The 19,464-nt window shown below is 37.2% G+C and overlaps 1 protein-coding gene across 1 annotated transcript in view; it reads right to left on the reverse strand.

Annotated features, from left to right (window-relative positions):
* The window catches only part of LOC124166969 (pyridoxine/pyridoxamine 5'-phosphate oxidase-like), a 64,602-nt gene extending 49,167 nt beyond the window's left edge, over positions 1–15,435 (reverse strand). The window contains exon 1 of the mRNA XM_046544716.1: positions 15,269–15,435. Coding sequence (XP_046400672.1) covers positions 15,269–15,271 — 3 coding nt within the window. The 5' untranslated portion in view covers positions 15,272–15,435. The remainder of the gene's footprint in view (positions 1–15,268) is intronic.
* Between the last annotated feature and the right edge of the window lie 4,029 nt (positions 15,436–19,464).

Here is a 19,464-nt window from a genome sequence, read left to right on the forward strand (position 1 = left end):
TTGTACTTTACCGCAAGAGGGATATGTTGATTAACTATCCTAAAACTTTAATCCTCAATTTGATCTTCATATTTAATCTGTCACACCTTATTTGTTGCCACCCACCGCCAATTTGAATGAATTTACTTTAGTCGCCACTTGCGTCGCTAAAATCATAGAGACCTGATTTCAAAGGGGAAAACGTTATCCACACCCAGGGATGAAGTTCGCCATGAAAAAATATTTGATTTTGCCGGTAGACGGATCCGGATATCCCAATCGCCGGTTAGGCGTGTTAGCCAGTTACACCAACAAGCCATTTTCTCAGAACGAACTTCAGCATGGGTTTCTACCGAAAGTCAAATACTTTTTTCATTTCTACGATGCTGTACGTGTTCATTCTCATTGAAATCTATGCTAATTGACCCACATATCCCATAGGAATCTTTCCTCTCCGTACTGTCGTCGTGTCGACAATTGTCTTTTTAAGACCATATCTCTTATGATGTGGATGTGATAAAGCTGTCCCGTCATCTTCTCTGGGTTTCAGAAAACTTTTTTCTCTCATATTCTGTCAACTACATCACATTATTCTATGCGTATAAGTATAATTCTTTAGTCTGTACGATAAGTCTTTGTCATTTTCGTCATTCCCTGTAGCACCGTATTTAGAATGCTTCCAATGATGACTTCTCTGTTGCTATGATCGTCCATCCTTCACCGCTATAAAGAAACACTCCAAGAATGTAAGTTGTGATCATTTTTTCTCCAACTTCTTCGCACTACGTTGGATTACTCATATGTTAACTATATTTCTTCATGGCTGGGTCCAGATTTAATCGCAGCTCTCGGTTTGCATACAAACGGCGGATAACTGAACTGCGATTTTTCAATGAAATCCGAGATTTTTAAGAACTTACTTTTACAACTGAAAATAGCGTGCTGTCAGATGCATGGAAGATCATATGATATTCATGAAGATTTTTATTTGGTTTATATTTTTTTTGAGATTATCGAGCCTGCGTTATCACAAGGGCTATTTTAATAGTCTAAATGACACAATGACTATGGGGTATTATTCGGGAAAAGATGGCTGAGTTATGTTGTGATGGTAATAAACAGCAAGGAATATTGTGCATATTATTTGAAGACTATAATGTCTAAAAGTTTTAACTCCAAAGAGTAGAAAATTGATCAGAATTTTCCATATATTTGTAAATGAACCAGCTATATGAAATTTTTCCGAAAGCCAACGCCATCTATTGTAATCTTGTCTGTATGACATTATATACTCTAGCAAGTAGGAAGAAAACAATTCTTGCTTTCTCTTTTCTTCTTCTCATTAATCTTCGAGAAACGCCAGCAATTTGAAACCCTTCATGAATTCACAATAGATTCTAGGAGGTGGGGGAATAATAGATACACGGAAGTGAATGATTAACAAGGAGAATCGAATTCGTAAAAAATAATTTTAAAAGAGCGAAAGATATTCTCCGATCAGCATCTCACCCATTAACCATTAGCCGGTATATCCCAGTAGTGCGGAAATCGACTGAAAGTTGCCTCTACCTATCGTTCAAATTCTGATCAGGATTTCTCCATCTCTTACTACAGAGGAATTGATCCCAGTTATATAATTTATGACTTCATGAGAGAACCTAAAAGGCTCTTTTGTCTTCATAAATTTTAGTGTATATCAATGCCGTTTCCCTTAAACAAAAGGATAAGTGATCTACTGCATTCTATGCGCTTTGTATTTATGACCCGATTTTATTAAACTTGATCCTAACTGGAATACAGTAACTAATTTACGATACCATTTGCATTAAATGAAAAAACTTTGTTAATTTCACGTATTTAATAAAAAAACTGCTTCGTCGCGGTGCGACATCTGGTTGAGGACTATAATGTACAACGAGTTGCGAGATCATCACCAGATGATGTCGCCCTTCGATGGAACTGGTCGTGTGAAATGAAATACGTAAAAAAAAACAAATATTTTATTTAACATGAAGCAACTTCATTAAGTAACGCCTGAAACTCTCGGTTATATTTTCCATTTTTATGTACTTTCATCAATATTTTTATTTACATTATTGCTTTGCAAGTAATTGCATTAAAATTTTATTAAATTCTACATCATCACTTCAAGTAGCTAGTAACTAGGAATTTCAGCATTATGATTGTTCAGTTGCAGCGTAAATTTTAACGATTTTCGATAATTCTAAACCATTTCAGGTTCTTCGGCCCTGATAGAATGTAAACGATGGAGTTTAGTCATACTATTGCAATAGATTATAAATTCATCTCAAATATCACGTCTTTATTTAAACTTAAGTGAGGAAAATATTACAATAAATTAAAAATTTTAAAAAGCAGCATTTTTATTCGAACCATAACAAGAACATAGTCACAAATTTCTATCTATTAGCAATTTTAATAATGTAACTAAAATCGACAGAGACACGTTTTTTACGTGAAAACGTAACTAGAGGCAACAAAAAACTGCAGGAATAAGTGTGGATTTAATAAAAAAACTCATCATCATCATCACTGGTCAACAAACTTAAGATTAATTTGACGCAGCTATCTCCTCAAATCTTGTATCAGATATCTTTTCATACCTATATATTTCTTTTCTTCCACAAATGGGTTGTCATATTAATCGTCTTTAGCTGTTCCAGATATTTCATTCGAGGTCCTCCTTTTTCCATTCTCGCCAACTACTTGTCCCTACACGATTGTCTTCTTCAGGCCATCGTACCACTGAAAAACTATTCACAAAAAATCAACATGCTTTGCAGTCTTCATTTACCTTCCGTCGGATAACGTCACTTAAAGACAGCTGCAGTTTCGATTTCGCCCACTGTGATAGCGGTAGTTGCAGCGAGATGCATCGGGCGACAACCTTACGTAACCGCGAGTACGTGATGTTGACGTGAGCTTGTCAAGAAACAGGTCTGAAGGGCGAGCGCTATTCGCAGACAAGACGTAAATTCTACCGCAGTCGGTCACGCGGCCGATAGAGCCGCTCAAAGGATAGTCCGTCGACAGACTCGATGCGTCTAGTGGGTACGGCTTGCATCCAACCGAGCGATGCTCGTGCGCGCTGGCGAGCTTAATTTCACACACAACCTCAGAGTAAGCATTAACAGCGCTTAACGTAACTATGCCGAAATCCGAGGCTAGTAATGTCACACTAAATCTCACCTCACAGAAATTCACGCTATCACAATGGTGATTTTCGTCTTTGTGTGTTATTTTCAGTAATAGGAGTAATATCAACATTTCCTGAAAAAATATTTTTTTCATAAAGCATACGTAACTTCGATATTGATTTACTCTTCTACACCTCGGAAATTGAAATCTACCTTGAAGCCATTTAAAAAAATCAAAGAATGGGTAAAATTTAATTTTAAACAGCTCTTTGACATGCGAAGATGTTGTTCTCTCTATAAAAAATGCAATGAAATGCACCAATCAAATATTTTGCCCGTGACAAGATTAAGAAGACGACCGTTTTACCGTTCTCATATTTTTTCGCGTGTTCTTCTTCATTTTATCGACCGTAGAAGCGAAACGTTTACATTCAAATAATCTTTAATGATTCAATGTTGTAGTCGAATAAACAATGAGTAAAACTATATTTGACACGACCCGACGGGCCTTCGGTAGAATTTCGTATAAATGCTTTTCAAAGTTCAGCGTTCTATATTTTTTGCGCCGATGTTAGGGTGGTCCTTATTTTTAAAAATTTCGAATTTATTTTGGGACGTCCCCCAGTTTTGTTTCATTTGGTGAGACAATAAGTAATGAAAATTATTTTTGCAATGGGATACCGGGAAATCGTGCCGCATCGCACAGAAAGTTTTGAAATTTTGGTAGTTTTAGGCGTTTTTCGGACATAACTGAAGATGATGTAACTCTCGGCTTATTCTATCCCAACTCTGTTATTAATATCTAACGACTCCTTAGGCATTTGTGATGTAACACATTCGTGACATGAGTGCCAATATCACACGTAATGGGCTTCTTCACGTATTTAATTACTCGCGTTCGATCATTAGGAGGGCTCTGCCAATTCTATCCCGTAGAAGGCTGATTTCTGTTGCCACTCAGTTCGCATTTCAATTGGTTTTCAAAAATGTCCGCGGCGCGGTGATAAGTGGTATACGATACACTTCTTTTTTCGACATTTTGCAGTTAATTTTTGTAATTGCGGGGAATATCATTGATCTTTTATGAATTTGTTAGATCACGTCATCATGTATATTAATGTGTGTTGTCAGCCGCCGCGCATTTAAATGGTTTTACAAAATCCTCCACTCGCGTCACTGACAGACATCGTGATCCGAATTTTCGTTTTTGATATCTCTCCTTCTCCCTGAGCTATTCGCGGCAAAGAATCGACGGCCTTACGCAGATAATCTGATGATGTCACAAAATATTGGCGAGCGGGTCACCTCTTATCAGCTACTCCTCGGCCTCGTGTGATTCGTAGTTGTTTATACGCCTGAGAGCGATTCCTTCCCTGCATAAAATTCCTTCTCCCGTAATTATTATATGAACAAAAAATCCAATGACGGCATAAACTCATGAAAAATGGGTGGACATTTTCGCGTTATTTCTATTCTTGTAAGCCAATGAGAGAATGGAAGAATGTGGAAGATTTTGTTTCATTTGGGCATTTAAATGGGATTACAAAATTCTCCACTCGCGTCACTGAAAGACCTCGTGACCCGAATTTCTCGAGGAAATTAGGTATAACTCGCAGTATTAACGGAAATTTATATACATGATGACGTGATCAATCAAATTCATAAAAGATCAACGCTATTCCTCGCAATTACAAAAATTGTACCGCAAAATATCGAAAAAAGAAGTGGTTCGCATAGCATTCATCACCTCGACGCGGACATTTTTGAAAACTGATTAAAATGCGAACTGAGAGGCAAAAGAAATCAGCCTTCTGCGGAATGGAATTGGCAGAGCCCTCCTGATGATCGAAAGTGATCGAGCGATTTTTGCCAATAAAATTATTCATAAACCACAGCACGAAAAAATAGTTGGCAATTTTCAGAAAAAATCAAGAGTGGTCGTATTTCGCTAAATTTGCTCAAATTTGACATCAATTATATTGTTAGTGTGAAGGCACAGGAAAAAAATAATCAGACAATTTATGCAAAATTTATTTGAGAATATGCATGCGAAGTTTCAACTTCCTAGCTCAAAAAAATCGTTTCTGAAGTTTTGGCCAGCTTTTTTTCGATTCTAGCCCACTGTGCGACGCGTCGCGACGCTTCGAACTTTGCAACTCGGCACTTAACAAACAGATCTGAGGGTGAGTCTGGAGTCGGAGCACGAAACGTCGGCAGAAATGAATTCCTGACACCTGAAACTACTGAGCTGGCGATATTGTGGGTAAAATTTTTCATGCTTCCCACCGGGTTAAAAATTCATTTTACCGACGCGACGTTTCGAACTCCGACTCGGCACTTACAAGCAGCCCTGAGGGTGAACCTTGAGTCGGAGCACGAAACGTCGACAGGAATGAATTTTTTAACCCGGTGGGAATCCTGCGAAAAGTTTACCAACAATATCGTCAGTATTACCTATTAGTAATAATTTTATTCGTATCACTAGAAACCCAGATCCACGTCATGTTGAACGCCGACCTTTAGTGTCATACGCGTGAAAAATTGCGACCGGGAAAGTGACCATACACAATATTTAGAAAGTTGAGAGGCCATGAGGCATATATTTTGCCCTCGAGAAGCGAGAAGTCAAGCTCGCATCCACTCGGGCAAGGCGAAAAATATTATGGGCAGGATTTCTTTGAAAGACGAACCGGTTGTCCCCAATCTACGAGGGGAGCATAATCAAAAAATTACAAGGCCGCAATTTCCCCGAATCTTCGTCCCACAGCGATGCCGTACATGTTGGAATGTATTCTACGAGGGAGCACGGGAAATGATTTTTGTGAATGAGAAAGAAATGTCTGGAAGAATTCCTTGAACGTTTTGAGTTGGATACCACATAGATGCCCAGGGGTTGTTTTAGCTCGTTTTCACAAATATTTGTTTCAAACCAATGCAAGGGCTAACAAGGGCCTGCCCAGGATCAAAACTGGAGGGGGGGATAAGCCATGGTTGTTCAAGATAAACGTAAGATTTAAGCATGGAAAAGGTGAAAGACACCAACATTTTAGGGAAACTGTAACAGCTCTTTATTAGTTTTTAAAATTATTTGATTGAAGAAATATAATTTTCCTCAAAGACATTTGCGATTTTTGCTTCTAGGGGGGGGGCAGCTGCCCCCTCCTGCCCCTCGCTGGGTGCGCCCATGAGGGCTAAGCTAAATGAAGGATGCGAAAAACCCACAGTGAAAAAAATCCCGCCTTGACCAGGATTCGAACCCATATCCCCCAAATTCCGGTCAGGTGCTTTAGCCAATTAAGCTACCGAGGCGTCATTCTCTACTGTGGAAATTTAAGGACTATACCGAAGAAGGTGGTATGGACTGCTGAGTATATGATTCCACAAACAGTCCAAATCGTGCGCACAGCGCCACAGCCGGAGAGCAAAGCCCGAACTTTGACCACATAGAGGCGGTCTCTCTTGATTAATTTGAGTAGCCACGGTGATAACTTCAAGGAGTCACTAGCAATGTCCCGGTCCCGGTATTGGTAGCTTAACTGGCTAAAGCACTCGACCGGAAATCGGGGCATCCGGGCTCGAATCTCGGTCAAGGCGAATGATTTTTTCTCTGTGGATCTTTCGCAGTTTGTGCATTGCGGGTGACTCCTTAAAGCTATCACCGTGGCTAGTCCCGATATACTTGAATTTAACAAAATGAAGGGATTAATTACGATGAGTTTTTAAATTTAAGGATAACATCCAGGTTGGTTATACTGACACTTTATAAGTGCACGCATATCGGTATACATGTGAATTACTAGATAATTTTTAGCTAAAGATTATAGTACTTCAGATATCAATAATTTTTACACTTTTCATAATCTAAGAAATTTTTTTTAATTCATGATTTTTCCCTATTTTGTTTTCATTTAAGTATGAAGTAAATTAATTGTGCTTTCATATTTTGGGGGGGGGGGTATCGGACCCCCGGACCTCCCCCCTCGCTACGCCACTAGTGTCATTATTAATAATAATATCCGCTGAAATATGGCCCATTCATTAAACGCTACAGCAACAATTTCGCAAAGCCGTAGCATCCAATATAGATAGACATCAGACCCAACGACACTGGCTGTGGTATCCAACGAGTTGGTTGTCCCAACCATCTCTTACCCAACCATTTAAAATGGCTCCCTCATCCAACTAAATGGATGGGGGCCTAGCAACCATTTAATTTGGACGTGGGATCCAACTCTTGGATACCACAGCCAATTTTTTCTTTCAGTGTACTATCCGGTATTTTGATGAACTGAAACGTACGGAAAATTCCATACATTAAAATTCATATCTGCATTATTCTGCATAATGTATCTTCATAGAGTATACTAATTTGACCTATCTCTGCCTGATTCTATTAAAGCTATATTTTATACATGTGACAGTAGTTCGTCATTGCCCACTGAAAACTGTTAAGTTCTTTAGGCATGGTTATTAAGAGTCGGGCTTAAGTAATACGTTCCACTTGAGTGATAGACGCTTAAGTCATTAGAGGCTGAATTCCTCCGACAAGTCCATATAATTTCTCTTTTGAGTCTATTACAATATTCAATTATCAGTCCTTAACTTTTAACATATAGCCTTTTCTTATTTCATACAATGGTAGGGTTTATTAAGCGCCATTGGTTATTACCGATGTCGCATGCTGGCTGACACTAGTGGAATAAAAAAATAATACTCGATATTGTCAAAAAATTATATTTTAGCCCATCCTTCACACACATTAGAGCACAGCACTGTTGGCAAGCAGAAGAAGTAACAGGAAAGCAGAAGATGAACAGGTAGCCAATTACAATATCATTCAACCGCTTCTACGCGATCGCTCAATAAAAAAAAAAGCTTTGGAAAAGGGCCAAGCAGGCGTCGTCGGAAATATACTTGGCAGTCCATATCTGTAGTACGTCTATTAAAAGCAAGGCAGGCGAACTAAAAAGAAAGTGAAAGAACTAACTACCTAGTTGCTGCAGTGCTTTTACTATTAGAACTTATCGAAACGGACGCAAATAAGTTTGGTAGTTTAAAACCTTGGGTTCACAAAAAAATTATTGCAAATTTAAAAAAATAATGTAACATAGGTATATTTCCTTTATAAAAAGTCTGTTAATTTCCTCACTTGTACAAAGTATTGTTCAAGTTTTGGGTGAGAAATGTTTTTAACCCTTAACCGGTGACCGTTTCTAAAATTATGAATATTTTCAAAATTAAGATTTCAAAATATCTATAATTCTCGTTATATTCATATTTTTGCATAACAAGGACATCCCACTCTTAAAATTTAACGTTCCATTTATTAATTTCTGTAAATTTGCAATTGAACTCAATTAGCGGTCTGTGAGACCGCACGTCACTTACTAAGAATGCATCAAGAAAAGGAATAAGCGGGATAAATTTCATGGCTACTTACTACTTAGCCTTCCAACTTTAACATTTAAGGCCTTTTTTGATTCTGGCGAAATATTGATACATAAATATAATAATTATAACTCAAGTGTTTTTGGCATCAGTTTGTTGATCCTGCTTCAAATCACAATTTTTTAGACAAATTGGTTCGTATTGGGAGTGTAAAAATTTTAATATATACGTTTTAAAATAGTTAAGCATTCAAAGGAAAAATTAAACAAAACAATAAAAATGGCGTAGCAATATTTTATGAATTTTTGATTTATTGCGGTCTCCCAGACCGCACGTCACTGGTAGTGTAACAAGAATTGCACGTCACTGGTTAAGGGTTAATTGAACATAAATAACGTGGAAGCAATCATTATACAAAAAAATCTTAAATTCATTACATAATGAAGGGAAAATCATATTAAAAATATCAATTAATCACTTCATAATTTCATTCACCTCTAGTTTTGTATTTTTTAAATAATAAATCTTTCAAATCAATGTAATGATGGAGACAAATATTTATCCAAAAAGAATTCTGAAATGGGAGAGTATTATTTTCCGTTTACTATTTCCCAAAATGTTTGAAAACTTCATCTTCGAAGTGATACCATATTTTGTAGGTTAAAGAAGAAAAGGCGTATTTCGCGTTTGCCCCGGGAAGCAGAGACCGATTAACGCCACAGCATTCAATCAGGAATACGCCTTGAGAATAAAATAAAATGGTAAACTTCCACACAATTTTAGTTTCACAACAATTTTAGTTTCTTCCAAACAAGTTTACAATTTTATTTCATTCTCATGGATACAAAACATTTCCACCAGATATCGCCGGACACTGTGAATTATGTAGGAATACGCTTTCTCAGTAATATCTCCGCCACCACTGGGATCTGAATTCTGACAGTCTGGCTGAGGAGAAAATACTATAGACACCACTTAAAAATCACCACCATGAAGTTGAGTTCTTCTCTCCATGGAATAGATTCCACCAAGAGGGATGGATTAAGTTATGTAACACAATAGGCAACTCGACTGAAGGGTTTAACTTTTATTTTCGTATCCTATCTATTCCATTTATGTCGTAAAAAATTATGTCTATCGCAACTTCTCATGCATAATCCCAAGGATCACATAACCCATGGCATATGAGCGGCTTACCTAACACAGTCTTGCTAATCTCGTCACTCCATCATAACTTGGCATCTCTAAGACAGGCTAGTAGTTTTCCCACTGTTCTTTTACTCACCGAAGATTTTTAATTTGGGATCAATTGAGGGTCACGCAGTTTTAATGCTGGTACTCTTCAGTCACGATTCCAACCTTGAGACCCGCCCATTGGAACACCACCCTGCGTGCGAATACAGCAATACAATCTAGTTTCAACTCTGGGGTTCTGGAAGCCTAACACAAGCGATGTTCAAGTATGTAGGCACACCGGCAATAAGTTGAGTTCTGCGCTCTGCCTTGGCAACGCAACATTCGTTTGCTCCGGCGAATTTTCTTAATGTCCATATATAATTTATGCTACGTATAAGTCAAGTATTATCGGATCATATACAAATTACAAATAAATTTAAAGGTGTTTCTATTAGTGTTATTTCTTATTTCAGGGAAAACTGTAGAATAAGGTAATGTTTAAATATTTTCGTTAATTAACGTCAAAATGTGCGTTCAAAAATACGCAAAAGCCGTTATCTTGATCTACATAACTGTTTGCAACGTGTTGTGGAAGATGAATGCTGTAAACGTAGTAGTTTTCCCTAGGTTGAGTTAGAAAGTTCATGAAGTTGACAAAACGGCTAATTTTTCGGTGCGCGGAGTCACTTATTGTCGGTGTGCCTACATATTTGAACATCGCTTATGTTAGGCTTTTTGCGGTCCATGAAATAGTCTTCTTCGCTCAACCGGATATTTTTTATCTCGATTTATTAAGTATTCCGCTAAAAATAATACGTTATTATAAACTTTCATTGAACCAAATCCTTACAATTAATTTTGTTTCCCACATGTTATATTATTAATCTCTGCTATATCAGTGCAATGCCATATTTCGTATTCCCGTAATTGTCAGTATCACCATATTCTTCGATGCAATTAATCTTTTTTTAAATCACGGTATATAAAATTTTCATGCACTTTTTCCAGGGAAATTACCGTAAATATTGTGTATTAGTTTAGTGACGAGGGGTTAGGTAGAAGAATGGACTTTGCACTCCCAATCTCGCTCCAATAAATTTTTTAAATAATTTTTTACTACGCGTTCTATTATTATGGCCCCCGCGCACTGGCAACTTTTACAAAGCAACTATTTAGTTGCTTTGTGGATGTTCAAATGAAACACGAAATTGACTGTTGCCCCGCGCACGGGCAACTTTTTAGTTGCCGCAACTGCCGCGCCGTGTGTTCCATAGGGACTTCCTCAAAGCAACTAAATAGTTGCTTTGTAAAAGTTGCCAGTGCGCGGGGGCCATAAATATCTCAAAAAAAGGGCTAATTACGTAGAGTAGACATAAATTACCCGTATTACATGCATAAAAAGTTTACCTTTGTGTTTTCTCCGAAGTAGAATTTTCATATTTGAGACAGCCAGCCGTTGTGGAGTTGCAGGTTATTATTTTATTCTCTACGTGCCCTGAAAACTTCGGGGTAACGTTCATTTCACCACTTTTTTATAAAGTAACTTTCTTGTTTGTATTTTTTTGTTATTTCTTTGTGAGTTTAACATTTCATCTCAAATTTAATCGAGAATCTGAGCATTAGGGCTGATGATGTCGCTGTGTTACGATACATATACCCTCCTCCTTCACCAATCATAGGTCACCTAGTTACATCAGCCCTGAGGATGTTGGGAAAGTCTTCCAACGACACGTCGGCCGACACCAAGCAGACCCTGACCCGGTTGAAAACCCGAGAAACTTTCATCCAAATTTAATCCACTTCCCAATTACCTATGCGATTAAAATTTACAGTAAAATTCAGAATCAGTTGATAATGGTTTTTTTGCACCGTTTTCCTCAAGGGAAATATAAACCGTCACTTCCGATATTAACTCTTCCGTCGGGTGCAATGGATCAGACATGCACAGCGCGAGTTTTTTTTTCTTTCATTTCTCTGCGCCACTTGGCGGCAAAGACCTTTGACGCTTTAAGTAGCTGATTTGTTTTGCCACACTTTATGCAGCCTTTCCCTTTTCGCATTTATGCCGATAGATCAGTGGCAGATTATACAGCATAGTTAAAGGCAATAGGCATGGTATGGTATTTGGAGGCGACCGATAGCTGAGGTCATTTGCGCCATGAGGGAAGGATAGTTAAGGAAGGATAGAGAGAAACCCGGCGTCGGCATTCTCCTGCTCTTAACGAAAGGCACCAAGGGGACCACGGCTTAACGTCCCATCCGACGGACGGAGTGTTGCGCTTGAAATGTCCTCCACACAACACTCAAGTAGGGATCGGGCATTCCCTGAAAATTCTCTGCCGCTGCCGGGATTTGAACCCGGGCCCACCGGGTGGGAAGCCAACACTCTAGCCACCATACCAATCCGATCCCTTTAAAAGGCAATAATGGTACAATAAAGCAAAATAGAATCGTGATTAGCTAAATAAAAACACTCATCTTATAGAATTCACTTGCTAAATCGCATTACATATAATAATACTTATTAGCTTAAAGAGGACGTAAAATCGCTCCTTGCTGGATCGGAATGGGGCCATATGACGGTGTGTAAAAGGGTATACATATATATAGTAAGTAAGACATCATTTAAGTGTTCGTTTACACTAATAATGGTGCTTTTAACTTAAAAGGTGTACCAGTTAGTTAATAATGGACATAATGCACAGTGTCCGGAGATATCTGGTGGAAATGTTTTACATCCATGAGAATAAAATAAAATGGTAACTTTCCACACAATTTCATTTAGAAAAGTACCGACCCGGTTTCGATAACTCGATAATGACACTACGTGTCGAAACCGGGTCGGTACTTTTGTAAATAAAATTGTGTGGAAGGTTACATTTTTATTTTCATAGTTAATAATGGTTTTTCACATCTGTGCTTGTCGGGCACATTGCGCCTGAACTCAGAAATCTCAAAAGTGCATCCGATGAAAGGTTAATATTTGTATCAATCGCTCAGTTTCAATAAAAAAATTAACGATTTCTTTCTTCGCAACTACATAAGGAACCCTGCGTCGCAACGATTAACGCGTCTCACGACGTATCAGAAGAAAACAGGTTCAAGTACTTATAGTCAATTACATCTCCTCAAATCATATTCTTCCCCTTGTAAATATTTATTACAATACCGCTACCAAAATCTCAAATAAATGATTATGAACGCATAAAATCGTTTTAGCCTTGACTTTGTGGAAGTGCGATACATCCATGGTAAAATATAACCTGTAAATGGTAATCTCCACTTTTCAAAAATATAAAACTCCACTACTGACCATGGTTTTGACATTTTATGTCATAAACCATACCATAGAAAGTGGAAATCATGGCCGGTAGTGGAGTTTTATAATTAAGTGTAGAAATTCCCTTGTGTTTTATACTTTATCATGGATAAGATGATTAATGTATGCAACTCCAATTCAAACTTAAATCGAATTCGCACTGCGTCTTTGGTTTTCGACACATGGTATTCCGTCTGAAAATTTAACCGTGGGACTTTGGGCCTAGGCTTTGATGTTTAATTTTCTTCTTTCTTGCACGAACGCAAAGGTGGGTTTTTAAATTATTTAATTTTTGAATTTATTATAATATTTTAAAGCAAGAAATGCGTAAGGAAGACACGAATAAACGCGACCGGTAGACCAAGGGAGACGCATCCTCGCGCGTCAGGTTCACCAGCACTCACCGCGACCAACCTCAGTGGGGTCTCCTTGGAGAAGATGATGAAACAAGATGCATATGCCTCGTCGAACCATCGTCTTATAATTCCATTGAAAATTCGAGGCCACGGGTGAGTAAACTTTCTCCAGCCCGCCGCGGTACACGAAAGAAAATCAAGAGCGTAAGTTTTGGATCGGCGTGGTTTATTCACGGCTGGCACTATTCCATTTTTCAGGATCAGAAGGGCAGTCACACAGTAAATGCGTACCCGGGCAAAATGATTTCTTAAACACAACCTCCATAGGCCATTTGTAGTGGCCACTTGGTCACGTAGGCAACCTCATTCTGCCCAAACACAAGGACGATTGAACACCTTCGTTTTGGTATACCAAGGGGTTAGTTTTTTTACAAAAATTCTACAATGAAAATTCAAAATCGAAGAAAAATTACCAACGAAATGTTACCAACACCTGCCAAAGGCCTTACGTGATAAACCTTAGGCGTTTGTGACCGCAAAATACTTTGATATAAAATGGCCCATCTAAAAAAAAAAAAAACTAACCATTAGGCTACCCGAGAAGTATTTAATTTTGTGGTTAACAATAGGGAACAATTCAAGCGATGAAAAACTGCTCACTATATCCCGCCCATTTCCTTCAAAAGAAATGAAAAAGATAATATCTGAAAAACGACTTATAAAGGGAAGAATTATAAAAAATGAAAACACGATGAGAAATTCAAATGGAAACAATAAAATCATACCAAGCCATCCAATTGAAAAATCTAACATTTATTAACAGCTTTCATGAATAAATTTTAGTCTGGAATCATATTTGAAAAAGCCCAAACGAAATATTTTTAATGAAGTAATGACAAATATGGCAGAGAGTAAATAACGTGATAAATAATTTATATCGTCATATATTTTTTTTCTGTTGGTGAACTTACCTTTATAATCACTGCCAGATGCAAAGTGAGGTGCATTTTTACCAGCAATGCCTTTCAAATGTTCATTGCATTCAACACTGCCAAGTAATCAACATATTTTCCGTTCAACACGATTGGATATTTTACCTACAATTTATCGTAAGGGTAAAATATTTCACAAATTCAATCTCCATCCCCTAATTCAACAACCTTATTTGATAGCATCTATGTAGCTGTGGTTCTGGAACTTAAACTTATATTGCCTACAAGTAGGAGTAATTCATATAGTTTTGATACAGCAGGACGATGTTAATACTTGGATGAACGCCGAGTTTAAGCAATTTTTTTGTGACTAATAAGCTTCAATTTGGTTTTTAGTCACCGATAGAAAATTTTGCTTGGAAATAAATTTTCATGCATTCGCCAGTTTTAATGTATTTTCATCTATTATATTGATATATTCGAGGCTCAGGCTACAGCTACATAAATTTATCAAAAGCTACATGTTTCCAATTTAAATGAACTAACTTCCTGCAGTATAATTGGTCCAGGTAACACACTAAAATACCTAAGGTAAAGGTATTAATCCTGATTGTCTCAGCACTCGATACACGTATAATTACTGATAGCCTACAAAATTTCCCTGTCAAAGTAAATTACCCTACACCTACTTCATATTTTACAATATCATCAATTTATTATTGCGGATAGGTAGTGATTAATTGGACATGGGATAAGCTATTACGCCAAAGAATACAAGATACAACTTATCATATTCAGTCTACACCAAACGCGGTGATTCCACGATGAATATGATTTTTGTCCGAACTAGCGCTGTAAGTTAACTTCGGCGGGCTAAAAGACAAACGAAGACCGGACGAAAACAAACTAGACCTATTTTTGTGTAGGTAAGTACCTGCGTAGCTCGCAACAGCGACTCACCATTTTTCTGGAGCAGCGTTAAGTTCTAGCTTCTTCTCCGGATACCGCAGGGTCTACCGTCGGGTGAAGGTCTTGAGGTGAAGTGGCAGACCTCCGGTGGTTATCCTGGAATCCGACTTCTTGTGGGATTACGTGAAAGGCAGACACACGTGAGACGCGGGGCAGACGCGCACCTGTTACACGCCTCCGTCTGATTACGTCCTGTCGAAAAAGTCCACTCATCGTCCACGAAGCGCCACTGAGCGGGGGCTCCAACGTCAGCTGCCATCTAGTGTCGATAAGGGAAGCTACGTCTGAAGCCTTGATTTCTTGCGCGCTCGCCTTAGCAATTCAAAACATTTTATCAATGCTCAAAGCATGTCAGTTTAGAACCGTTTGGCTCTGAAACAAATTCGGAGTGTGATAAGAGCACCAGTTTCTAATATCAGGTCAGGATAAGAGTTAAACCATCTTAAAACTTAGAACAAGGCGACTTCTTACGTTCCATTCCATCCATATAAAAAGGGTATGGGATAAAAGAACATAGGTAGTAATAATTGATGATAAGTCAATAATTCAGAGAGCTTTATAGACAGTCAAAGTTAATCATGGTGAAGATGTAAAACATCTTGGAAAACTTTGACAAAAATTTATGAAAGGTCAAATTACAGAGAAAGTTTATCTGAAAATTGTCATTCCTACATTGATTTTTTTTAACTTACGAGGACAGTATCTCCGAATATTCTTCAAATACTTTCTACTGAAAATTTTCAATAGAGAATTAGATATGGGATAATATTCTAGGGCCGCTCTGTCAAATTACAGAATGTTTAAACTTAATAAATAGGGTAATGAGAGCAATGACTGGATCTTAAAGCGTGCTTCATGTGAACTAAAGGATACTTCATGTTAAGCGTATTAAAATAAATCAAAACTGTTGACCCTGCCATGCAAAACCATCTTGGAATTAATAATATCTACATGCTACATCTAATTTCAAATTATCGCATGATATCAGAATCCTTATTAGAAGAAATAAGCTCTGTGTTACTGTCCATATAGTCTACTACACAATTATGGCTACTTGCAATAAACTGCCACCTGTTCAATAGACAATACATAATTTGAAATTTTTCCAATGCCGTCATATCCAGGTGAAGTGGAATGATATTTTTCAAGGAAGATATCTTCTTTGGTGTTTATATCTTTGATTCTGAGAGCGGCGCTTCAAAAATAAAGCACCTTGTGCATCGATTAACAGGAAAAATCTAGACCAGTTTTTCACGCACTTACATCAAGATGCATCTGAATGATTTTTAATAAAGAAAATTCAATATCCAACGTTCCCGTAGGGATAATAAATGATATCAATCACATATTATTTTCACTCAATTTAATTTCTACCATATTAGTAAACGACATCTTAACAATTCCTATTTGTAGCCATCACCATTGGCCAAATTGAAAGAAAAATACCCAGCCACAATATTTAAAGAGATATAAAGTGCCGGAAAATGTATAGAAGAGGAGTATAATTTCCCCGTATATCCATTATGAATAATTTACTTTTATTTCTAATGGGCCCATAGAGTAAGTATTTCTTTCCATAGAATAATTAACCATATTTCCTTAGAGTAAGGTACCTATTGCGTTTTTTGAACTCGATTCAGTGAAAACCAGCGCAAATGCGGGATAATAATCTACAGAGGGTATTTTTCATCACTAATATTATCATGACTCATAGTTATTTTTACTGTTATAATTTTATCAGTGCCACTAAATTGTTCTCATACCTCTTACAGATCTCATACCTAACATTCAACTCATAAAATCCGAAGACTTATCCATACTGAATCACCTATACCACCTTTAACCACACACTTCAGTCAGAAAAAATGGCGTTATTACGCCTACAAAAATGTCGTCGTTCGATAAGTTTTACGCGGTAAAACTCTGAATGCATGGAAACATTCGCAAATCCACGCCGCGGAAAAATTATGTATAATATTTTTTATATTACATAATTAGCAAGAGAAAAACAAATAGAAAATATGGTATTTATTTCACGCAGATTTCATTTTTAAGACTTTCTGTCATGACAGTAGTGATTTTCCAATGATTTCAATGCCACAAAAATTGTGCCCATAATTTTGCGCGTATTTACTAATGTAGACCTCAAACCCTACCAAAGCTTACACTCACCTGATGGAATTAACCACCTCACGCTAAGATGCGTTTATTAATTGACATCACTGATACAATTTCTTGAAATTATTACATTTAAAAATGTAAAAGTAACTGGTAATTTGTTTATTTTCCTCTGATATTAATATTGACACAAAAAATCTTCGAATGTCAAAGATGACTAACACACTCAATATTTCGTCGAGTTCCCTTACAAATCTTCAGCTTTTCGAAGTAATTGTTGTAATTCTAGCTGAAGTTCCAGCTCCATCAACTTTGAAGTAAGATTACCACTTTCGTTTGCAGTTTAAGGAAAATTGTGTTCAATTGTTTACATCAAATATGATTAAGTTTTCAGTAAGATAACTCCATTCAAAAGACCTCTGCGGTGACATGTAGGCTCCATTCTCCAATAGCCCCTTTTTTAAAGAATTATTATTTAAAGTTATAAATAAAAATGTTTGTAATTTAATTTTATTGATAATAGTTTCCCTTTAAAATTTGAAATTTTCACTACCGAAAAATTAAAAATTAACTTTAGCTTAGCCAAGTTATTTGTTGAACGCAACGCATCTCCGTATCTGGTCAAGTGAATGATCAATGACCATTACCTTTTATGCTCTTATTTTCCCTGTTTACTCAACCGTGAATGAACTGAAGCCTGCGGTTACCCAGCCGCGGAGATCGTAAAACAGGTTAGCCATTCCATCGGACTCGGGAAGTGAAAGCTTAACTGCTTCTCACGTCAAAATCCGAGTGTGGTCGGTAAGGGAAAAAGAAGACGAAGATAGCAAAATATTTTCTTTTGTGATTTATTTTCTTTTTCATACGTCTCCAGCATCCGATCAACAGCGGTTCTTTTTCGTGATAAAAAAAACATCGAAACCTGCTCCGCAACCTACCGTGATGAATAGGAAAGAAGACGTCACTCAGTCACCCGGTCAGTGAAGTCACCTCAGCATTACCGCGGTGTTATGGAAATTCATTCTTCCGAAGAAGCAAGAAAATAAATCGCTGAAGGTTTATGCCAAAGGACGTAGTAAAGGAAAAGATGTGCGAGTCACATAATAGTTTTATTTTATGCACTAGACGATTTATGACATTTGTGCATTTCGAGAGAGGTAGGGAAGGCGATATTAAGCCTTTTTTGGTCCAATGAACACAGGGTCGGAACCCTTAGCTACCTACAAGCTATGGCAACACAATGTATTTTCTAAAGTATTTTTCAGTTGCCAAGGAATCGGAGAGTATTCAGTAAGAATAGTGAAATTAAACTTGTTTTAGACCAAGCGTAAAATGCTTCTCCTACCTTCTTTCCATAAATATAGATATACCTATGGTTGCCTAAAATACGGTTTCCATAACAATAAAACCGAGATTGATGAAAATTTGCATTGTGGAAAATATATGATTATAACAATATTACATTGCTTGAATTCAATTGTTTCGGCTTTAACTTTGTGAAAATCCATGTTGAATACGGATATATACTTATAATTTGGACGGTGCGCTATCTAATCACCGGTATACCTTCAGTGCAGCTTCTCTGTTTTATTTTTTAATACCGCGTTCCTTTTCTGTGCATAAAACTCTTTCCAACAATTTTAAAGGTGTCAAAAGAAGTTTTCAGCTAATATTTACGTCACCTGCAATGACAAACATAGAGAGACAGTAAATTTATCTACATCTACATCTACATAATACCCTGCGAGCCACCTCTAGGGTGTTTGGCAGGGGGTGATCAATCACCAGCATGCAGCATGTATTTGGACTCCCACATGCACACCACACCGTCCAAAAAACTATATATTATATAGTCCCGTATACTAACAAGCTATACTACTATATGCTGTTAGAAATAATAATTGAATTAAGAAACATGCATTAATTTTTTTATAGGCTACTTTACAAGTCATGCAATCTATTTACGAGTTCTATTGCTGCCGTTATAATCTCTTATTGATCGTGGAAAAAATGACATTCGGAATCTGTCTGTTCTACAATCTATCTCTCTTATTTTATTTATATGATCT

This window comes from Ischnura elegans, chromosome 10 (genome assembly GCF_921293095.1).
Source record: "Ischnura elegans chromosome 10, ioIscEleg1.1, whole genome shotgun sequence".
Lineage (NCBI taxonomy): Eukaryota > Metazoa > Arthropoda > Insecta > Odonata > Coenagrionidae > Ischnura > Ischnura elegans.